This window comes from Manacus candei, unplaced genomic scaffold (genome assembly GCF_025592945.1).
Source record: "Manacus candei isolate 608988 ecotype Guabito, Panama unplaced genomic scaffold, ASM2559294v1 h1tg000042l, whole genome shotgun sequence".
NCBI classification, from domain to species: domain Eukaryota; kingdom Metazoa; phylum Chordata; class Aves; order Passeriformes; family Pipridae; genus Manacus; species Manacus candei.
Genome location: NW_026138090.1, coordinates 4,516,621 through 4,541,038, shown reverse-complemented (window position 1 = coordinate 4,541,038; position 24,418 = coordinate 4,516,621). Strand labels below are relative to the sequence as shown.

Here is a 24,418-nt window from a genome sequence, read left to right as displayed (position 1 = left end):
AAATTGCATGTGAGTCACTGTTGACCCATGTATAAATAAATTGCTCGTTATGTTTGGGGATTAATCTAGTGGCAAACTGTGCTGTTGAGTGCCTTTCCTAAGAGGCATAATTTCTGTTATCTCCTGAAAGTCATTTTATTGCGGTGTAATAATTACCTGTGCAAGTATTTCTATATTCAGTTGCGTACCTTTGCTAGTCATGATTTACTCCTTTCAAAGGAATGACATAGATGAGATGGTGTGGGATGTGCACCACATGCTGCTCTGTGGGATGAAAACACTAAGGGTCTTTTTGTTGAGAGGTGTCCAAAAACACTGGGTCCTCTTCTTGCCATCAGGATGGCTTTCTGCATCCCTAACCCTGTCTAGGGATTTCAGTAATCACAATGTCCTGAGCAAAATGAGTATGGGGAATACAAAGTCTTTTAATAAACATGCTGGAAGGTTTGGAAAGACAAATCATGTAAGATGCATTGTCTGTTTTATCTGCTGATAGTCCCTGGTTGGAATCACGGTGTTACAGTGGGTGGATTACAGACCGGGATTTAGGGAAGATGGGCGCTGTTCACTGTGTGCTGGTCTTCATCCAGTGTCTTTCTGTCTTTTTTTACTGCCTGTATTTAAGATCAGATGCTAACTAGTTTGTTGCAGGGTAAGTCTATATCTGAGTTTAGTCTGTATATGACAAAAAGGAGACCTTTTGGAAGATCTCCATCTCCTCTCCCAGAAATCTTATACCTCCTGTTGTGGCAGGAGGGGAGAGGCACTTTCACATCTCATCATGCAGCTGCATTGACACCTCCTCAGCATTTTAACTGAGCAAGAGAAGAAAGAAATGCAACTATTTAGAGCTGGTACTTTGAGCTGTTTTCAAAGCCAGTGGCAGAGAGCTTCATTGCAGATCTTGCAGCTTGAGGGAAATGTCTTTTGAATTAATACAAATTCCTGTTCTTTGGGCCTGGAGTTTTTGGTGGAAGGTGTGAGGCCATTCTTAAAGCTGTCTTCCTCCATCTTTTTTCAAAGTAGAGACTAAGAAACCAGCTGTTCTGTCCTTACCAGCATTGCTCTTTAGCCCTCAGCCTCTCAGGGTGTCTAAGCTGTTCCCTTCGCACCCAAGACTTGACTGAACTTCAAAGCACAGGAACAGAGACTGCCTGGTGGTGTTTAAATTGAATGGGAGCCATAAGCAGCTCTTTGCACTTGAGAGAATTGTAACAGTGTGGAGCAGTGCCCCAGATTGTGCACCCTGCCTCCCTTTAGGTGTCAGTGCCAATGCAAACATCTTTAAAATGACCCTCTTTCTTCTGGTTTCTTATCTAGTGGATATTTTATCTGTGCTTTGTTGACATTAATCTCAGCAGTACTTAAGGGATGAAAATGAGCGTTAACTGGGTTTCTGTGAGATTTTTAGTAGTTTTGTTGATTTTAATGTCCTCTAAAGTGACAACAGGAACGGCTTCAGTAGCCAGCAAGCTCTGCTTCTTTCCATATCCTTGACATCACTGAGATTGCTATGGGCTGCCCTGATCAAGTGAGCAGCACCCTTGTTCTCGAGACAAGTCTATATGGTCTGTCAGTCTTTTGGCAGCCATGCAACTAATGAAGCTGTTAACTGATGATACCCCAGTGTCAGGGAGATACTGTAAGTTAAACTGTCCTGGCATGGTATGGACAGAAGTCTGTCAGTCTTGCTACTTCGTTTTGCCTGCTGGAATCCAAAGATATTGAAGTGTGTGACAGGAAGCAGCGAGGTTGGCCTTGCAGAAGCTTGTGGTGGTTTCTAAGATGCTCTTCTCTTGTATGTATGTGAACTGGGGCACACTGGGATAAAATAACCTTCCTAAGAGCAGTAAACCAAGGCTGGAGCCGTAAACAAAAGCCAGATGCCTGCCAAAGGGTTTAAAAGTCCAACGATCTTAATTTTGTTTGAAGAATAGTAATGTAGTAAGTAACCTGGTAACAGGACAGTATTCAGTGAGCAATCCCTGTGGCACAGCAGTTCACAGTGCCCTAAACGTGTTTGATTTTGAGGTGAGTGAAGACAATACTCTTCTGATCTAGTAGCAAAACTCTTGTAGGTGGGAAGTGGCAGCTTGTTTGAACAAATCATGAGGTGCTGGGAGGAATTGCAGCCACCAGGACCTCTCTGGTCCTCCCCTTTCCCTCCACAGGCAGTCTGGCTGTGTTTTTACCATGATTCAAACCCCATCATGCCTTTCAGCCACGGAAGACAGTGTGAATAAGAGCCAAATTCCTTGGACAGTGTCTGGCTTGAGCATCTTGGCTAGGAAGAGTATTTTGTATTCTGTTTTCAGAAACTCTTACTTTGAATTAAAGACTGAACTGTGGGAAGTTATTAATGATATCTATAATCAAGGATTAATCAAGTAAATCTCTGGAGTCAAGTGCCTCTTACTGCACTGAGAACAGATAGATAAAGGTGAAAGCTGTGTGAGCTTTCATGTGCAAACAGTGCTGAGGTGGGGCCTCGAAAACGCTCTGCATTTAAGTAGCTCTTTTGCTTTCCACCCGAGCTGGCTGATGCGAGGTGGTGCTGGTCGAGTAACATCTGAGCAGAGACATGCTGAAGAATTTTTATTTCAATTCCTCATGAAATTGGAAAGGGCAGAGTAAAACAATATTTTTGTCTCAAAGAATGCCTCTGGGTTACTTGTAACAAACCGCAAGTCTACGCGGTGGTTTAAAGAGCTAAAAATGTAAGTCTTAAAAAATAGCGTCTGATGGTTTACAGTGCAGCTCAGAACAGATGTTGGAGCTTTTTTGAGAATAAAATCCTTTTCAGGAGTTATTCAGTGTTTGAGATAATGCTTCTGTGGAAGATATTAGTTCAAGAATTTATTAAGGCAAAAAGGAAATCACGTGAATTTAGCCTTAATGTAACTTTTGGATCTGATCTAGTCTATTATTTTCATGTCCATTGGTATTTTTAGGCATTTATTTATCTGCTTTTTAAGGGGCCTCAACTCTACCTCTGCTTTCACAGCTGGAAATAATTGTGGGAATCATCTGAAGGGTGAAAATGCCATATATGTGTGTAATAATATAAATATATGGTGTCTCACAGGAATTTTTATATTCAGATTCCATATGTAGAGGGTGGTTTCTGGTATGAGGAATATCAGATAGAAAATAAATGCAATTCCCTGAATGCCATATAAACATGAGGGTTTGGGGGGGGCAGTTTGCATGAACTTCTCTCTCCTGTGGAAGCCATGGGAACTCTGTTGTAGCAAAAGCTCTGGCAGCTGCTGAATCAACCTGGCATTGTTAAGATCTACTTTGAATCTGTTAAAAACACTAGTGGCTGTCTGCAGCTCTCTTTGTACACGTTTCCAGCGTTACTACCATTAAGGGACTTTTGTGGAAAAAAAAACAACTCTGTAGATAGAATAAAAAATAAATAACATTGGAAGAAAATGTATCTGGTTGGACAAGTTCCCCCAAATGACTTGCACGCTTCTGGCATGCTCTGGCTTGGTTGTATCTCCTCAGTATGATCAACTTTTGAAGGGTGTCTTCTCTTCTTCCTGAATGTACTTGCCTTCTGAGGAAATTAAATGAGAGGATTGCGAATATGTGACCACTTGGTCTTGGCTCTTCAAGCCTGAGGTACCTGTATGGTAGTACTTGATTGCTCTAAGAGCATCTTTTCATCTGGAAACATTAAACTTCTTTCTGGGAGGATATTTGAAGTAATTTTTCTACAGAGGCATTTTCCTTGTCTAGTGGGATATCGAAATTGCTTCACAGTTCTGTTTGAGGAGTTAAAATTCCTCTTCCACGCAGGATCCCCCTTTTTGCCTTTCTCGATGAAAATCCACATGTACCTAAGATTAGTCGTGAACAAAGACTGTGAGAGTTACTCAGGCACAACAAGATAAGATAGATAAATGCTTTTGTGCTGCTTGTGCAGCAACAGCTAATTCAGGAAATGCGCTGGGGAAGGACCTGCCAAATTAGTGGGTGTATTAAAATTGAGTCAAGCTGAGCTAAAACATCCCCTGAATCCAGATCTCCTTTGTTTTGGAGCAAGGTAATGGGGAAACACAGAAGTGGATTGTGCATTCTCAGTTGATCTTGTAACAGCAGATGGTTAAAAGGAGCCTCTCGGATGCTCTTAAGGCAGCATATTCCTGTTAAGTGATTATTTGGATTATTAATGTCCCACTGTAGCACCTAGTGATGATCTGAAGCAGCTTTATGGGCTGTGACTTTTGTGGTGATGAGCACTAGAGACTCGTGGAATTAATAATGTTTTAATTGTTATTGCTTGAACATTGATTAAGTTTTGTGTAAGGACTTTTAAGGGATTCTGTCATCGAGCTTGACTGGTTTGTTGGTGTGTTTCATCCTGAGATTCATCCTGAATCTCAGGATGAAACTCTGGGACTAAACTGCTCTGTTCCCGTCTGCCTTTGGTGTGGTGCTTGTCTGCCCTTTGTGCCTCAATTTCCTTTTTATTTCCTTTTTATGGGAAACTTGCCTGTTCTTTTGTAAATGTTTGCTTTGAAAGGATGTGGGTAGAGATCACACTATCTTAATTGTATTGTTTGCATATAATACTACACAGTGACTGCACAGGACTGGGTTAGTGTCCTCCAGCCAGGCTGAGGTTTGCAAAGGGTATGAGAGGATTGACTGAGTGGGAACTGGGTGCCCTGTGGTGCTGGCTCTGCTTGGAAATCCTAACTGAAATCATTTGCAGCTTAGTCACATATGGAAAGAGTCTTCAGTTTCCCAGGGGAGTTTTATTCATTCATGTTTGCTGCAAGTAGAGTTCATATTACAGTGGGAAACCACGATTCCTGACCTCTGAGTTGAATACGTGCTTTAAAAATAGAGATGGGACAGAAGAAAGAAGAATAAATAGACTTCACTCTAAGGGCTTGCTCAAACCAAATCTACATGCTGCAAAATATTGCATCAAACTTTGAGAAATGATTGAATCAAATTGTTTTTCAGGGGCTTATGTTAAAAAAAATTGTAGATTTTTTTTTTATGACAGACAGTTGTAGGTAATTCTGCATTTTTCATCTTTGTCTAAGCAAACAAGAGTTATCTTGAAGCAGCAGCAGGTTATTTTCAGATTTACTTTAACGGAGAGCTGTTTGTGAAAGATGGCTTCTAGAAGACTCACAGCCCCATCAGTGCAACAGAACTGATAGAGGAGTACAGCAAAACAAATATTTACAGGGAGTGTTTATTTTGGATGCAGGATAGATGTGTAATATTTGAGTTATTTTAGTTGTGGTAAGCCTGACATGAACACTGAAGAAGTATGAAAAGTTATGTAAGAAAAAAAAAGAACTGTAGCTAGTTTATTCACTGCCTGTGGTAAAGAGAACAGACCTCTACAAACATTTTATCAACAGCATGTAACAGGTGCTGTGTGGTGTGTGTTGAGAAGTTTGCTGAGGTTTGGGGTTTTGGGGGGTTGTTTTTTGTTTATATAGCATGCTGTTGAACAGTGTGGGATTTGAGTTGTGAGTTCAGCAAAGGGCCACCAAGATGGGCTGGGGTGCAGGTGCTGTGGTGGAGGCTGAGGGACCTGGGCTGGCTCATCCTGGAGCAGAGGCTTGGGGGGACCAAACAGCAGCCCCCTGTGCCTGGGAGGTGCTTACCAAGAAGACAGAGGCAGACCCTTCACCAGAGTGCATGGTTGGAGGGTGAGAGGCAACAGGCCGGAGTTGAAACAAGAGATTCATGTGGGTGTAAGGAAAAACCACCATGAAGGCAGGTGAGAGGGTTGCCCACAGAGGCTGTGCAGCCTTGGAGAACTTCAGGACCTTACTGGGCAAAGTACTGAGTGATCTGGTCTGAGTTTATAACGGTTCCTACTCTCAGCAGAAGGTTGGATTAGAAGTCTTTCAAGTTTCTTCTGACCTCAGTTTTCCAATGATCCTGTATCGTGTGCATGTGTGGTGATAGATGGCTGCTTGATTGAAGCAGGGAAGACTCTGAAGGGGTGATGGGAGAAGTATATTTATTGCATGATCAGTGTCAGTGAGAGGTTTATGTCATGTACAGCAATACACTTCCATGGTTTGGAACTGTGGACAATTTTTATATTAATTTGAGAGGTCCCTGTGAGACCTGACATCCCCTTGTGTTCAAAAATACTGCATAGGAACTTGCCTTAAAAAACTCATGAAGGAAGCCACCCTGAGAGCAGCTCACTCTGATGTTTCTCATCCAAGTTACTCCACAGAAACTTGGTGTATGAGATGTAGCACTAAGAAAACACAGTCCCTATCATCCATTCAAACAAAGAAGCTGAAAGGTCTATGCTGGGTCCACTGGACAATCCAGAGCGTCCTCCCTGCATCTGCTGAAAACTTAAGCTTGTTTTGCCTCTTTGCCTGTTAGCAGCCCAAGCTGGGTGATGTGGTACTGCTCAGTTTTAATGTACTGGAGTATTAATGGAAATCTTTCAACTATATCAAGTGGATTTCAATCAGACTCGAGCAACAGTATGAGATTCCTACTGAAAAAAATAGTGAACAGATTTAAACTGCAACTGAACAAAGGTTTTGTAGCCCATGGAGGGAGAAAGGGAGGGAAGGGCTGGTCTAAATTAAAGTGCATATTCAGCTTTTACTGGAAAATGCACAGCAAATCCCAGTGATTCTCTGCTCTGTCTCGTAGCTTCATGTGTACAGTGTGCACCATTCAGCTGTCCTGCCTGTCAGGCGGGTGGAAGTCTCTCGCCTTTTATTCATGTCCCATTGGTGCATCTCTGCAAACCCACAGGCTGTGAGATTATATTTTGCATTGCTGTTTGAGAGGCCAGTGTTTCATCAAACTGACTATTGCAGATTCTGGTGCAGGCAGAATTGCTCTGAATGTACTTTATTTTGGATGCTGAACTTCTTGTGATTGAGGCTTTTTAATGGAAAGAGGTATGAATGGTTACATATAAATTATTTGAAAACTATAATTTACTTGTCAGTTTTTGATTCAAAATGTTGTGATTTGATGTGTAGATAAGTTTTCTATAGGTAGGTTTTCCATAACAGAATAGGAAAATGTCGCATTTCCAAATGATATAAATCATCAATTGCTTTCAGATCAGCGGATTTCTGTGGATTTTTTTGTGGCCTTAAAGAAACAACCTCACCTAACTTTTTTCCTCAACCTTTCCATTCAGAAATCACTCCCCCACCCCATTAGTTGCAGATCTGGCAATTTCCACACGGAAGCATTTGCTCAGTACAGTTCAGGGCTTATCTGCCAGTGTTTTCCTGTAACTGACATGAGACTGATGGCAGAAAATGAGTCTCATTCATAGTATTTAATATAGTCAGTATTTAAAATGTCTTTTGGGGACTCAGTACTGCTGATCTAAAAATGCTTCATCTGAATAGGCTTATTAAAATCAATAGGGGTCTTCCCAAACTTATCCTGAATTATTTGTCTAGTTCCTCATAAAATGGTGGGAAGTTGTGTATCCAAGTCACTGGATGAAGGCTGTTGAAGATGCCACTGTTATGAAATTGCTGTCTATTTAAAAAGAAGCTACTGATGTTTACTCTGAGAGCCTTTACTTACTACAGACAAAATAAATCCAGGAAAAACATAACTTGACAAAGGAACATGCTTCCTTTATGTTTTAGTATGTCTTTAAAAGGCCTTTTGGTGTAGAGTTACTACAGTTTTTCCCCTATTTTACAGATACTGTGAATAAGGACACTGAACCCAAAGATCCATATCCCTTTCCAAGAAAGATTATGGCTGAACCAGACTACATAGACGATGACAATCCTGAGTTAATTAGACCTCAGAAATTAATTAATCCTGTGAAGTCATCCCGGAATCATCAAGATCTCCATAGAGAGCTACTTATGAATCAGAAAAGGTAAGAGTCTAAAAATCACTCGTGCCACCCTCCCACCCCAAAGACACAGACTGAGTTTTAGTTTCATCAAAATGACTTTGTACCCAAAACCCAGCAGACACTTTTTGTTGTTTCAGATCTTGTAAATTAAAAGATTCTGATTCTTAACCGTAGCATTTATTTCTCTTTGAATTTCAGTTTCTCTGCAAAAGCTTGCTATAGAAGTCTTCTTATTTTGTCTTTGTGAATATTCACAGGGTCAGTTTGGGGAGGAAGGAGTTCACTTCTCCCTGTCACGTTTCATGTAGATTACCTGGGCACTGTAATTTGGCTCGGACTCTTCACTTTATCAAGTATTTGACAAAATTTTGCTATTAACAGCAAGAATGATAAAATCTGTGGTTTTTCACCATTCCCAGCGCATTGAGTTTATGAGGCTACTTTTAAATCAAAGAAATCATGTAGTTTATTTCACATGAAACTGTTGTCTGTTTGCTTGATCCATCTCACAATGCAGTGTCATAATCTGGTGCCTGCTCTGCTGCTGCACAAGTGGTTCTTTGTGTGTTACACAAATGCTGCCTCCTCCCTTCTGGGGTGGGATGCACAGCTGTTGCTCTATATATTGCTTTTAAGGATGTAAATAACAGTAACTTTATTTCATCAATTTCAGAGACACAACCACCTGGCCCAGGAATAGCTGAAGTTCTGTTACTAAATCTCTTCAGCAACAGAGAACTCATTTAGAAAACACATAGTGGAGGAAAAGCCACCAAGCCTGTTGATGCTCCTTCATTTAAACCAACAGAAACTATGATATAAATGAATGATTTGCTGCATTTAAACCACCTAAAATAGACTTTCCAAAGGCTAGATCTGGGGATCTATAAAACAGAGGTGGAAGAGCAGTATTTCAGAGTTCATTTGAGAATAAAGTTGGAGGTAGCAGCCATTCAGGCTTTTTGAGGCTCAGGACCTTGACAACAGCGAGTAGAAAGCTGTGGGTTTGGCTACTCCAGCACAACTAGATTTGTCTGTTTAGTAGGAATAGTCACATTATGGAAGTTTCTCCTTTTTTTTTTTCCATAATCCTTTGGCAGTATAGTATTTTGAGGAAAGAAGGGGTCTTTTTATGTGTAATAGCAAAATCTTCACAAATGCTAGGCTTAGAGATTTAATTCTAAATGAATTGCATACACAACATAGCATTTCTTTAGTGATGAAGATGTTTTAAGAATGCCAACTGAATTGGAAGAAACTGGCTTAAATAGGTGTTTGTCCTATTTTTCGTTAATGGGATTAAACATCAAAGTCACTTTCTAGCACCAAGAAGTTTATAGTCATTGAAAGAAAAATAGTTGAAGTTTCCCGACTTATGATCTTAATCTAAAGGATGTGGAGGCTGCAATAAATTAAGACTATTTTTTTTCTTTTAAGTTTATGAAAGCATAAAGCACTTTTAAATCGTATGGAGTTCTTTTCTTCAAGGAGAATATCCTATTACACAGAGAAGTTGTGCAGCCCTCAGTACCCGCTCTTCTCTTATTGTGATTTTGATTAGCTGCAGCTGTTAATTTTAGAGTCTTATTTATTGGTGCAGAAATTAAATACTTTGAGGGATTTCACCAGCAGAAAAAATGGTATTTTTTAGAAGAGAGTTAGTCTTCAGTGCTTTGTGCCACTGTACCAGCTCTGTTAGGAGGCTTTTCAGTAATGTAGGTATTAGGCTTGTGTTCTGCTTTGTTACAGCAAACTGTCATAGGTATGGAGGACTTCTATTGCTCTTCTGCTGCTCAACATGCTGCTTATTTTATTGTGAAGGCTCAGTGTAGACACCAACAGCTTCACTTTTTTGCCCAGTTACCTCTGAACAGCGAGAAATGGATGTTGGAAGATATTAGCCAACACTGGTCTGATCATTTTCCATGCCCACTGTGAGCAGTGTCTGTTGGGCCTTGAACTGGTGTAGCTATTTACTTGCAGAAATGGAGTTTTGTTTGGGCAAACAAGGATTCAGGTAGCGCTACCTCAAGGCACTGGTAACTTATCTTAAACTATTTTAATTATTAGGAGTCAGCCTCAGCCCTGCGGAGTATTGGTCCTTTCCCTTCCAGAGATTTTAACCCTATCATCTCTAACCAGTGTTGTAGCACGTTTTACTTCCCCTACATAGAAACTTTAGGATTTGTAATTTAACCAGAATGATCACTAGGAGGTGATACAAGACCCCAGTTAATCCAGTATCTGCCAGTTTGTTGCTTTTCTTTTTTACATAAGAGAGTAGAAATAGGATTGACATTACGGTTCTGTTACAGGTCTGACTGGCAACCCCATCTGATTAGACTGAGAGGCTGCATTTACTCATAGCTTCTGCAGGTCCCCTTTGTTACAGCTGCAGCACATCCAAATCAGTCTCGTGCCTCTGCTTTGTTATGGTGCAACCTGACTGAAAAAAGCAGGAACAAGTAATGTTACTTAGCAGCTGTACTCTGGCTTGTGGCTATCTTGATTGCTGATTGCTAGTGTGGAATATTCCACTGATTCTGCTCTCACTGATCCAGTAGTAGTAGTAGTAGTAAAAAAAAAAAAAATCACTCCAGCTTTTCCTGCCTGACTTCAGTTTTATGTGTTAAAATGTATTTAAAATAGCATGAAACATAAAATATGAACATGATCTTGTAGCTTCTGTTGCATTGAGGCCATGAGATCTATTATGAGAAATAGGGAACAGCATTTGGTGTTGCTAAATATTTGATTTTTCTGTCAGGGTATGTGCAGGGATAGAGTGTTGCATAATAGATGGAGTCATTCCTAGATGCCACCATAAAATGGCATTTTAATGTTTTATTGGACATGCTGTCAGATATGCATATTAATGAATAATTAGGCAACCACAGTTGTATAGAAAGTAGGAAAGGGTAAAAATACGCTTTCTGAAAGCTTATTCAGATTATTGAATTTCTTCAAGTTGAAATAAAAAATGGTTGATGTTAAACTTAATGCTGGATAGTTTCACATAATCATCTTCAGAGGGAAGATGACAATAACAAGGACAGATTTGGGATCACTCTGCTCTGCCTTAAGTGACGCTAATACCTGAATAACAGGGAGAGCTTTGAATCTTATCATAACAAATTTTGAAACCATCATAGCATAACAGAGATAAAAGAAATAGCTGAAGTCACAGAAATGAGTAGGAGTGAGTATCCATGTGTATGCCTGTATAAATAATGTCATGCGTCTTCCCGAAGAGGGAGCTTTCTCATTTCGCAGTAGTTGGCTTGGAAAGCAATTTGTGCTGAACAGACTTGAAACATTCAGTTGATGTAGTACCCAAAGGCTTGTGAGAGGGAGAATCCTCCAGGCTTTGTCTGGTCTCCAAGGTGACGGCAACTTTTTTATTCTGGATTTTTGTTGTCTTAGGCTCTTTGTGATGTTGAGTGTAGCCTGGGAGCTCTCACTGGAAACAGCTTCACAGCCAAGCATGGGTAAAGCTGTCACATTTTCAAGGAAAGGAGAGAATCCATGATTTCCTTGGATTCTGTCACACTGAGCAGTGTGACAGACCACTTTTTAATTTCGTCCATGCAAAATTCTGTGGGTAGAATACCCTGCTCAGGGCTGTCTGAACAAAGCCATTCGGAGTTATCATCCAGCAAAGGAATTTCTCTTGGCCAAAAGTTTGGTTTTAGCTCTGCTAGTGTAGTGATTTGTGATTTTTTTTTTTTTTTTAAATCCATTTTTTTGGAATTGAGAGAATAGAGTGAAGACTAAAGATGAAAGTTAAAATAATGAATTATACAGGAGAAATACTACCGTGCATGCTAAATATCCACAGTGGGTTATATGGCTTAAATTCTAGCTTAGGGTTTTGGTTAGAAACCAGGCACATGTCTGAATGGTTTTTTTTTCCTTTTAATTCATTATTTATATCCCAATGTATCTAAATAGGCAACTGCTTCAGTTTAGAAAACCCGCCTGCAATTCTGTGTGAATTTCTGCTAATTAAAACTGATCTTTCTTCTCTCCCTCCCCCTTTTTTAATTTGAAGGGGTCTTGCACCTCAGAACAAACCGGAGCTACAGAAGGTGATGGAGAAAAGGAAACGAGATCAAGTTATTAAACAACAAAAAGAAGAGGAAGCACAAAAGAAGAAATCAGACCTGGAAATAGAGCTACTGAAACGACAGCAGAAACTGGAGCAGGTAAGATGGAGAATAACACTACCTGTAAATATCTGCATCTGAGCTACTCACCTGAGGCTCCCTTTGCAGACAGGAAAGAAGCAGCAGCCAATTTTTGGCATATTTCCTCTGATCACAGCAGATATCTCTTTTAGGATAAGTCAAATCACACTCTGTAATTACCCTTTTTTTGTCACTTGCTGTGTAAGGACTGCATATGGGGTCTGCCTTTGGTCAAATGAAATCCTACACCAGCCAACAGGAATGTTAGTGGAGCACTGACATTACTTAACCATTAAAATGGTAGTGAATTAGTCAATTTTTGTAGTCTTAACTATGATCCACTAAGAATGGCTGTTAGACTGCAATGCATCAAAACTACATTTAATGAATTTTAAAAAAACAATTGATTCTCCTACGTTATCCAAGAAACTAGATTACTTTACAAAGATTTTTTTGTAGCCTTAAAACGTGTGAGCCCATTGGTGTTTTCAAATGAAGGAATAGATCCTCAGATCCTGAGCATGGGATGATGTGGAGTTGGAGTTCATTGTGGTGAAGCTTTTTGCTAGGCACAGGGCCAACCAAATGTCTCTTTGCCTCTGAAAACATTTTGTGTGCCTGCAAGGAAATATCTCTACAGTGAAACACCTCATAAGAGAAGTCACTGTGCATTAAGCATTGCATTTATTTTTAAATAAATGAATGCTATAAATGCATGCTTTAAAACAGTATCTCCTGTTTTTCTCAGTGGAAACCAATTAAGCCAAATAATTACTCTATTAAAAATGACATATAATCCAGTAATTATTTGGGGTTTGGGGTTTTATTATAGGTTGGTGGTTTTTTGTTATAATTAGGCTTAGAAATATTTTTGGAAAAAGTTATTGTATTTTTAAGTATATCATCCTGTCATTTTTCTTATCTGCTCCTAAGGGCACGGCTTTGAATGGTTCAGCTTGTGGGAAGATTTGATTTGAAACTGAGCTATCCAATGTAGATTATGTAGATGATAAAATTCTGTTAGAAAAGGAAAAACCTGCCTATTACAAACAGTGCTGTTGGAAACATCATAGGAATGGCATTAATTGACAACATGATTCATGGAGGAACATTGCTGTGATTTACTAAAACAAGGCATGCCCCTTTGCCAGTGAACCAGAGACAAAGGAGAGATTATTTAGGTGAGCTGTACGTGGTCCCCATTAATGAGGGAGACCTTAGCCTGTTTAAAAAAAAAAAAAGAAAGCTTCTTTCAGGCTCTTTTGTTAGTTTTCTAAAGGGTTTTTTTGTTCCTTTCTGCCAACTTATCTGCCCTCCCTGAGGATCACCAAGCAATCCATATTCTGTGCCATGTGTGAGCCTGTGCTCTGTGGGTACTGTACAGCCATGTCTACCCTGCCATGGAAATTCCAAGTGTCTGCATGGACAGGAGTCCAGCTAGGTTAAAAAAAAACAGCAAATGGGCTCTCAAAAATGAACAACTAACGGCCAAGGAAGATTCTTTTTTTTTTTTATTGCTTTTTCTGATAGACAAACCAGATACTCCTAAAGAGGCTCAGGTTAGATACAGAACTCCATACCTAAACACTCAGAAGTCAGTTCTGTTAGTGTGCTTATAGTAGCTGTTCACATGTTCTCCCACAAGGCACATTATTCCTGTTCTGCTATAAAAGCCAGAGAAGGGAATTATTGTTGTTTCTTTAATGAAGATGTCCAGGAATTTCTTAAAAAATGCTTCATCTTGTTCTCGTACTGGGCTTGCAGAGTTTTGTCCATCTGGCAAAGGTGGACATCTGGAACATGCTAGAGCCAAGGATTTGAAAAGATTTATTGTTTATGAGAACAGATACTCCCAAAGAAATGCAACTTTATCTTTTCCATGAGACAACAAAAGGAAGCAGTTTAAAGCATTTGGCATTGTCAGTTATTGAAACCTTTAATTTTGTGTCTTGTGTTTCAGTGATCTGTTTTCTATACTTTTCTTTTTAATATGTGATTCCCTTTTAAGCTGGAACTGGAGAAACAGAAGATACAGGAAGAGCAGGAAAATGCGCCTGAATTTGTCAAAGTCAAGGGCAACTTGAGGAGGACGGTCCAGGAAGCAACAGAAGCACCGGACTCCTAGAGCCAGCGCCTGCTAAGGCTTCCAGCTTTCCTGCAGAGAGAGGCTTTTGCAAGTTGTCTCACATTTACTCCTCAAGAGGGAAAATAAGAGCATCCAGCTGACACTTACTGAAGATGAGATTTTTAATTCCTGGGACGTGTGGATTCAAAAGACAGTATCGTAAACAGATCGACTTGCCAAATATAGTCCTGAGATCAATGGATAAGGAGTGTCTTTGTCAGTTCAGTGTCATGGACCAGGCTGACGTGCTTACTCAGAGATTTTAACCAGGGATACTAGAGAATCTCCTTCAGTGTTGCACTGCTTTAACTCTTGTGATCCTAGTTGAGTGGAGATACACAGATTATATTTTGCTTTAAAACAGAACAAAAATCCTCCTGTGATATCTTATGAAGCTTTGCTGTGCAGGTAGATTTCCTCCATCTAGACCTACAGCCTGTGCATATCCCAGAATAATTTGTGTTTAGTTGGAATTTTTATCAAATCTAGGAAGACACAAGGTATGTTGATCACTGCTGCCCATCCCCACTAGGATAGGCAGGTATGGGCAAGATGGAAATGCTTAAAATTCACCAGCAGTGAAAAGTTAAGCAGCCTTAAAGCCCATCTGCTGTTTGGCATGTAGAATTTGGGCTATGAAAGAGCAGAAATCTGATGATCCTTTCACCAGGGAGACTCCAGAAGCTGATGTATCTCTGTCTTATAACTTACACTGTTGTGAACAGGCCTGTGCAGCGCTACCTGTGAATTTACCTCTCAAAGCAAAATGATCTGTCTTCTACTTTCTGTGTTTTGAAATCCTGCTTACTTTGGTGTTGTGGCCTTTCTCCTGCAAGGACATGCTGAACTGAGTACAGTGTTAACACATTACTTGGGAGAGTTTAAACTCATTTGCTGGAACTGAAATCAGGAATCCTATCTGCCATCAGTTCCTGATCTTTGCTTGCTGGAACGTGTTGCAGTTTCTGCAGTAGAGCAGTGTCTAAGCCAGAACAAACTGATCATTGGATATACTGAAATGGAATTTTTTTCCCCAAAGTGAGGCATAAAACAAAATTCATTTTATCCCATCTTTCCTTCAGCCTCAGGAAGGAAGGCAAATGTGTTACCACTGAGTCTTCAGGTCCAATTCTGTCATCTTCTGCCTTTCCACAAGTTGCCCCTGTGACTTGCCATTAAATAAAATATTGCTCAGCTTGCACAGGGATGACAGAATCTGAACCTTCATGCTTATGACTACTAGTTATCCAGGAAAGCCTGGGAGGAGGAGTGGGGAACAGATTGCCCATGTAGGATTACAGAATTGGATTCTTACCTGGTGTGATTGGGTGCAGATATCTGGGGAGAAATCCTCATCTTTCTTCTTCTGCACAGTCCTAGCTTTCACTGAAGCTGTGTTCATCCATATCAGCTGAGGATGTAATCCCTAGCCTTTGCCTTAGGATGCTAAACACAATAATTTCTACTTTGTAATTACATTGGACATAACTGTTTGAAAACACTTTTTATTAATATCAACAGTGGTGTGTTTGTATTGTAAAGGTGGTAGGGGAGGGTTTGTTGGTTTGTTTTCTGAGTTGCTTTTCCTGTAAGTATTGGACATTTTAAACACAGTTTCAGCCTAACACTTAGGACAAAATGCTCACAATTAGAAATGTTTCCTAGATACAGACTTTAATTTGTCAAGATACAGGCATTTTTTTATGACGACATAATCAGATTGAGAGTAAATTGAATTGTGATAAGCGTATTGCCATTGATTTAGACTTGCAGTGTGACTCACATCTAGAAGATTAAATGTGAAGATTGTCTAACAGACTGTTCAGATTATGGACATACAAAAGACAAAGGCCAAACATAGGACTCTTCCATGTATTTTCTCAACAAAGGAGCACCCTGAATGCTGCAGGTTCTTCGCTCTCTCCTTCCCTTCTCCTGGCAGGAGAGGATCTTCTTTTCTGGCAGCACATTATTCAAACACTTGCACTGATTGAGTTTGTTTCATGTTGTTGAGACAGCACTATATAGGAGCCTTCCACACCACGCTCATGCTTTGTCTTAGCCACTCTCAGCCTACCAAACATCAGTCTCTTGCTTTCAACTCCATGTTAACCTTCTGCTCAGTATGGAAAAGCCTAGAAGTCAGTGAGGAAATCCTTCTCTGACTTGAGCAGACCATTCCTTGTCAGCCATTTCCCCTTGCTGAACATGGCACTCCTACCACATGTGCACAGTCAAATGAAGTCGGTGGCACTGGGGTTGGTGGGGAACAGAGACCTTTTTTTGGCTTCAGCAGGTGTGTTGGATTGGGCCCCTCAAGGCTGAGGGCATTCTGCTTTCTCCCCCAGCTAGGTTGAGATTCAGGGTAGAGTTTCTCTTTCTGAAACACAGGAGGCCAGAAAACTCCCTTGTACATACAGCATGAAGTTGTTTTTTTTTTGTTTTTCAGTGGAATTAATTCTCCGTGTGAACAGAACATCAATGTGTGTGTTTAAACATCTTTGAATCCTGCTAACCCTTTAGCCTAGGAACCCCAGCCACTTCATGTCGTTTTGACAGGCAAAAGCTTGTCTTTAAAGTCAGGATTGGGCAACCCTTAAGTGGGGGGCCAGCTAGTCACACCACAAGTGTCCTGTGCGGCTACTCAAGTAAAAAACTGCTTGCCAGCGAGCGTAAGCAATTCCTGCTCTGCTCTTTAGCTACGTGGGTTTTTGAAGCAATCCAACAAATACTTCAGTGATTTGAAAATTGCTCACTTACCACTTTGTACTTTTTTAAAACTCTTGCTTTTGATAGTATAGTAGTAGATTTTTTAGCATTTTTGTGGCTTTAACCTTCTGTTAATATCTGCACTTGTTTGAGTGTACATATATAAATATATATAAATATAAAAAGGGAGCCTTAATGGATTTGTTTTCATAATTTAATATTTTTTGTATTTGCTCTTGTATAATTGTTTTTAACTAAAGGTATTATGAGAATGAGGGTGGAATACTTAGAACCAAAGTTATGCTTAATAAAATCTACTACATGCTTGGTGTATGTGGTGGTGTCTGTCATATCCTGCTAAAAGCAAAGTGTTGGGGTGTGTGTTGAGACATCTGGGTTATTTAAAATTCTGCAATGCAGGGGGAAGTATCAAGAACATGATGACTCTTGGTTCCTTAAAAATGGATCCTTGTTTGTATATGCAAAATTATTGGCAAATTAATTGGCAGGAAGAGCTGGTTGTGTCTCTCAGCAGTATTATATTTTGAATATTTTTATGCAGACAGTTTTTAACAGGACTGTGTAGGTACTGTTCAGGTAGCACAAGGTGAGGCAGAGCATGAGGGAAAACTTCAGATGAGAGTCAAATAATTGTGGAAATCATTACTTATCCTTAGAATTGTTAGCATTGCAAAAGCTCCATTCCAAAAGGCAGTGAGAAGAGAGCAATGAGCCTGGTCCTGGTTTCAAGTCCTACAAAGGTTCTTTTAATTTAGCCAATGCTCAAACCTATGGTTGTAGTAGGAAGGACTTGGGCATGTGAAAGAAAGTGCAGGCACAAATTATTTGCTGGGTTAGGGTCAGATTGCTCAGTGCCATTATTAAGAGCAAAATTCTGTGTCAGCAGCAGACATGGAAGGTAGCAGGGGTAGGAACAGGGCTGGAAGAAATGTGGGTCATCAGATCTCCACAAAGATCCTCACTCATACTGGACAGCCCTGGTCAGCCAGGGACAGGTGGCAGTGGAGGGGGAGCTGGTGAGGAGCACAGGATGAAACAACGTGGGGAAAGAGAAGAGCAATGAATTCAGAACAGATGTCAGGAAATGCTTTTTCCTTCAGAAACTGCTCAGCATGTGGAATGGGTCCTGGCAGTTCTGCTGATGCGATGGTGCTGGACGCACTCCAGGAGCTGTCAAATATGGGGGAGGTAAGAAAGAACAGAGTTAATAAGGGGTGAGTTTCTATGGCCTGTTGGAGATACTGCCCTGTGCTCTCCTACCTCAAGTGCATCCAAATGTGTTTTGAATTATCCTCTGATATTCGCTCCAGCTCCAGAAAGAGAACAGTGAGGGCATGTGATCTGCTTTGGTAGTGTGTCCAGAGGAAAAGATGATGCTGCTTTTGTGTGCTTTTTTGCATTGCATTGAGCTAATAGGTTTTGTCATGTGGCTTTGCAAGTCCTGGTCTGCTGGGGGCTCTGCCTGTGCTCCTGTGGCCATATGCAGATGGGCTGTGTCGTGCCATAGCTATGTGGAAAGAAGGACTTGAGGTCCTTAGGTGCTGTTACAGGGTCAGTGGGTAGTGTTAGTAACCTAAAATGGCTGATGGCACATGTGGTGACCATTTGCACTTAAGAAAATAACTGGAGACTGAAGAGCTTCCGTGGTGCAGTTTCCATAGGGTCAGAACTGACATCTCTAGGGTGAAGAACAGAAGGGCAAGTTGGGTTCTAAAGTCATGGCAATAAGAAGAGCACAAACTTAATGAGACCTGGAGGAGTGGAAATACAAGATATCCTCGCCCTCCCCCTGCCACTTTAAACTGTTTGTGTTCTACTTGGAATATTTCACCTATGAGATTAAAGGTTTGTGGTGCTCTTGTCAATAATAAGGATGGATATTTTTGATGGAGGTGGCAGAAACCATGGCCAGAGGAAGTATTTGGTGGTGGTGACAGAGCACAGACGTCCTGACTGCCACCTCAGTGCTTGTGGTCCACAGCCTGTGTTTTCGCACTGCTTCAGACCAAGGTAAGGACTGCACTGGGTTCATCCTACTGCCTGTGGTACCTCTCTGAGGTTAGTGGGGACTACTCTTGTTCTTTAGGTACCCAGGGGTCCATTTGGCTGAACCTCAGGTATGTGCATTTGAGCTAATCATCTGCTTTTCATTTATATCAGAGCAACCCTGTGGAGCTGGAGCCCCCACTCCCTGACTCAGAGGGAACACTGTCTACATTGCGAGGATTCTGAAGCTGGGCAATTCAAATGCCACCTCAAATACACCTGCTCATTTTCATGGAGTTTTCTTTCCTGGGATAGTCGAGGCACCTGGATAACTTTAGTAAATTTTGACCTTTATCTCTCTGTAGCTCCTTGGCTGATAGAGAGCCCATCTCTCCACTGTGCTCACCGGCTCTGGTGCTTGGTGCCATGGAGTCCTCAGCCCTGGTGCTTCTGGGGACATGTGGCCTCTGCAGGGAGCTGGGGAGAAGGGACCTGCCCCAGGCCAAACACCGGCCAGTGGGAGGGGAGGTGGCATCTCCACAGTGGTGTGAGGGAAGGAGGAGATGCAAAGCACCTGAGAGAGGACTCCAGGAGCCAGAATCACCCACTACAGCTGTAGTATTTAATTATCTGAGTAATCACTTTTAGAATTAACTTCTATTATGCACCCAAGTCCAATCTCTCCGGGTGGATGGCATGAGCAATTTAACACAGATTGAGGTTGGCACCCGGAAACTTCAGCCTGATTAGGTGGGAAGGAGAAACGTGCTTCTTTCCTCTTCTTCAGCTATAGGGAAACAAAGCTTTCATAATGAAATTGAAATGCCAAGTCTGCTTCATTGTGCTCAAAAATTAAAGAGCACCCAGCAAGCCTGAACCCCTTTAGTGAGGTTCGCTTGAGGGATGCATCACTCCTTATAGAAAGGCAAAGGGAGCTGAATCCCACATGCTCTGGAGTCAGGACATGGCAGCCCAGCCCATGGGAAATGGTCTCCCTGAAGGAGGGGTTGTGTCCAACAGGTTATCTGTCCTTTAACTGTTCCTTTTGTAAATAAAGCCTAAAAGATTCTCTGATGAAAAGCTGACCAGGAATTTGCTTTCATCAGTAGCAACAGGAAAAGACAGAGACCCTTTAAACTTACACTGTCAAACCTGGAAAGCCCTTCATCACTGTGATCATGGACCATAAGGGGTGATTTTTCCTAAGGTTCAGTTTCAGCACTTGTCTTCATCCAGCTTTATTTTGGTGCCAATCGTTCAGGTGAATTCTCCTCCGTACAAATTCAGGGAACCCACCTTTACTAGCTGAGCTCAGCAACAAAGTAGCCTTTGGGAATTTGCTAAGCACGGTGGGCTCCATACCTCACAACCTGTAGTTTGTTACAGAAGTTTTCCTCTCATTTCTAATACAAATTGAATTAACTTTAAATACCAAAGAGTAAATTCTCTTCAAACACAGATCTTGCAAATTTTATTGTTTCCTTGATGCAAGGGAGTTGCTTCTGGTTTATACCAAGAAATCTATTCCCTGCTTATTAGGAAATTTTGCCACTGATAACGAGACTAGAGGTGAACTGCAAGCTACCTACAGGCCCCTCTGAGGGTAGACCCACTCAGTCCTGATGCTGGAAAGCAGGGATTGCTATCTGGGGAGGAAAAAGGAGGAACAGACAGTGGGAAGGCAAGTGCCTGACTGATGAACGTTTCCACCTCGTACCCAAGGTTAACAACAACTCTGGGGATGATGCACTCAGCCTGAATCTGTGTTCACATCTAGTGTACCGTGTGCCTTCTTTTTCCCCCTGAAGCCTCATTGTGCTTTTGATTCCTTTTCTATTGTTTCCTTTCACCCCAAGCTCTTCCTGCCTATTCAGGCCTCCCTGCCCTTGGATTATTTCCCAGGGCTGGTCTGTAATGAAAGGCATTTAATTAGCAAGGAATCCTTGGGATGGATCCTAAAATTTTTGTTTGAGGCTGACAACTGCAGAGTGAAGGGAAAGCCAGCCTGAGCCCTTGGCCTGTGGGGAGTGGATATGAGAAATACTGTGTATGCAGGGGGAAGGAGCAGATGGGAATAAAAATTCAGAGTTGATGTCTGACAGAGCATAAATGAGCAACTAGCATGGACATCTCAAAGTTTTTATCTCAGAGCCTTAATTAAACAGAAGGCTCGTGATGAGAAAAGCCCTATAGGGGTGAAAAGGAGGATGGCAAAAGGTTGTTATGTGATTCCTCCTCTCCTGCCTCTGCCCTTGGGAGACCCTACCTGGAGTGCTGCATCCAGCTCTGAGGTCCCCAGCACAAAAAAAACATGGACCTGTTGGAGTGGGTGCAGAGGAGGCCACAAGGATGATCGGAGGCTGAAGCATCTCTCCTATGAAGACAGGCTGAGAGAATTGGAAAAAGAGAAGGCTCCAGAGAAACCTCATTGTGGCCTTCCAGTACTTAAAGGGGGTTTATAAAAATGAGGGAGAGGGATTTTTATATAGCCAGATTATCATAGGACAAGGGGGAATGGTAAATTAAAGATGAAAGATTCAGGTTAGATGTTAGGAAGAAGTTCTTAATTCAGAGAGTGTCAAGGCACCAGAACAGGTTGCACAGAAAAGTTGTGGATGCCCCATTCCTGGAAGAGTTCAAGGCCAGCTTGGATGGGGCCCTGAGAAATTTGGTTTAGTGGGAGGTGTCCCTGCCCATGGCAGGGGTTTGGAACAAGATGATCGTTAAGTTCCCTTCCCACCCAGACCATTCTGATTAGCAAGGAGCCTAAAATACTTAGAAGCAATCCCTGGGTGAAGTCAAATTGTTCTGCTGAAAGCCACAAAAAGCCTCTTTGAAGGATTTGCCGTGCACGTATTTGCCTCCCTCCCCCAGCCCACACCGAGGGGGGGGGTGCCAGGGGCGGATGGGACGCGATGGTCCCCACGGGGCCAAGATGTCACGGGGGGGTGGTCCCGCGGTCCCGCAGCCCCGCGCTGAACTCCCACCTGCTGCTGCCCTCTCCTGGGCAAAGCGGAGCGGAGCGGGATGGACGGGTTACCTTTCCTTCCCCCTCCAAATGTTTCCTCCAAAAGCACCGCAGCGCTGAGCTCTCGAGACCGGCTGTGTTGTAAACCCGTGCCTTCCTGGGGAAATGCATTAATGTTTCGTGATTTTTGTTATGCAAATGTCATTAGCACTTCCGCTGCGCTGAGACGTCGCTGAGACATCGTGTTAAAAAGCATTGAGTGCGTTTCAAGATCCTAGTAATTCGGGCTGGATTCACAAAGGGATATTGGGTGTCTCTTGTGTTAAAACGCTCAGTCTGGTTTGCCATGGAGGGGTTGTGATGGCTGTTGTGGAGTCACTGGAGCTGTTTTGCACCGGCAGAGATCCAAGGTGTTCTCAGGATGATTCGGAGGTGTGATGAACCCGAATGTGCTAGGGTTGTGTTTGGGACAGCCTTCTCCAGTAGCCTGTCCTTTACCTTACATGGTTACAACCACTGATGTTTTACTCGGGTCGCTGCAGAGGATTTACCTCCCACTGCAATTCCAGCAGTGAGCACGTCTCTGTGCTATCTCCCCTCTGCCCCTTTCAACTGCCTTCACCACCAGCAGTGGTGTTCAACCTGCTGCCACCCTGGAGGGCACTGATGTGCCGTTTGTGGCCTGGCAGCCCTTCTCGGCATAAGAGGGACCCCAGCTAGCCCCTCACTCTGCCCCGGGGAAGGTGAACAATGGGACATCATCTGACTGCAGGTGGGGAGAATCCTCCATTCCCACATATCCCACTCATCCATCTGTGTTTTCCATCCTGGTTTCCAGATCTACAACTTCTCCCTCCTTTTACCCATTCAAACTCCTTCCTTTGCTTTCTAAAAATGTCCCCCTTCTCCATCCTCAGCTCCATCCTCTCGGCTGACAGCAGACTCCTCCTGTTGCTATAACAACGAGCAGCAGCCCAGCCAAATCGGCCAGACCCTGCCACATTTCCCTGCCTGCATCCAAATCACCTCCCTATGTGTGAACACACTCTCTTCTTCCTCAAGTCTTTGCCATCTGCCTGCAAGGGGGAGATTGCTCTGTTTGGGGGGCAGCTGGTGCTCTGCAAACCCCACATGCCTCTTTTCCCCTCTGTGCATAGTTTGCAGCCCTCCAGCTGGGTCCACACATGTGACATGGACCAAATCAGCTGCCCCACACACCCTCCAAACCAAAACACCACTATTGTGGCCCACGAACTCTATGCAGATTAAGTTACGAATACATGAAAATGGGAAGGATTGCTTGAAATATGGTGGAAAAGAGGTGTCCAAGGCTGTATCCTGCTCTGGTCTGAAAGCTGGAAGGTGTGTCTAGCACAAAACTGCAGGGAAATAAAATAATTCTAAAGCAGAGTCACTGGGTGTCCCTGCCCTGTGGCCTGAGCCTCAAGCCCAGCCCAGGGAGTATCTGTAGTATTTTTGTAAATCCCCTCTGTTACTGCAAGCTGCGTGTGGGTGCTGTGGGCAGAGCTTACTGGCCCTGCAGAAAGCAGGGGAACAAGCCCTGCCACCCTTGAACTCATGTGGGCTCTGCTAGCAGACAGTTGTGGTGGCTTTTCCACCCTGTCATGAGCTCCAGTTAAAAACTTTGTTCTCCAAGCCTTTCTGAGGGCTGGCAGCAGCAGACTGGAAGATGCAGGTGGGAAAGAGTGAGTTCCTCTCTGGCAGAGAAAGTGTGGCACCAGGCTCTTTGTCTCGAGCTGCATCTCTGCTACCCCTTCCTTGGGCAAACTGCTGTCCCCAGGGCTCATCACAAGGGCTTCTGGTCACTGGGCTGAAAAAACCAGGGACAGTCTCCTGGGCTAATGCCAGGCAGGACGGACATCAGGAATTGTACCTTGAATCCTCAGTTCAGTTTTGGGCCCCTCACTATAAGAAGGACATTGAGGTGCTGGAGAGCATCCAGAGAAGGGCAATGGAACTGGGGAAAGGTCTGGAGCACAAGCCCTGTGAGAGGGAGCTGGGAGGGCTCAGCCTGCAGAAAAGGAGGCTCAGGGGGACCTTCTTGCTCTCTACAACTCCCTGACTGGAGGGTGTAGCCAGATGGAGGTCAGTCCCTTCTACCAGGTATAAAACAAGAGGAAATGGCCTCAAGTTGCTCCAGGGGAGGTTTAGATTAGATATTAGGGAAAATTTGTTCACTAGAAGGGTTGCCCAGCACTGGAACAGGATGCCCAGAGAAGAGCTGGAGTCACCATCCCTGGAGATATTTAAAGGCCATGTAGATGTGACACTTGGGGGCATGATTTAGTGGTGGGCTTGGCAGTGCTGGGTTAATGGTTGGACTCGATGATCTGTTTTCCAACCTGAATGACTCCATGTCCTCTGCCATCTCATCACCTCAGGATATCAAAACGCTGCATCTGATCCTTTACCTGTAGCATTTCCCATGCCAGGTTGTAGCTCAGGGGATTTCACAAAGTAAATATTAAATAGTGTAACTTCCTCTAGTAAGTGGGCTGGCAAGGCTATGGAGCTGCTCTCCTCCAGTGCTGTTTGTTTGACAAGCA

The 24,418-nt window shown here is 42.6% G+C and overlaps 1 protein-coding gene across 5 annotated transcripts in view; it reads left to right on the top strand.

Moving 5' to 3' along the window:
* FAM107B (family with sequence similarity 107 member B) overlaps positions 1-17,207 on the top strand; it is a 92,708-nt gene extending 75,501 nt beyond the window's left edge. For 3 of the 5 annotated variants that reach the window (XM_051795139.1, XM_051795142.1, XM_051795141.1), the window contains 3 exons: positions 7,693-7,876; positions 11,907-12,060; positions 14,051-17,207. In XM_051795139.1, the coding sequence (XP_051651099.1) occupies positions 7,749-7,876; positions 11,907-12,060; positions 14,051-14,167 (399 nt within the window). In that variant the 5' untranslated portion in view covers positions 7,693-7,748 and the 3' untranslated portion in view covers positions 14,168-17,207. Of the gene's footprint in view, positions 1-1,372; positions 1,803-7,692; positions 7,877-11,906; positions 12,061-14,050 lie in introns of those variants that run through there. The other 2 variants (XM_051795140.1, XM_051795143.1) reach the window with 2 other exon arrangements.
* Positions 17,208-24,418: the final 7,211 nt, after the last annotated feature.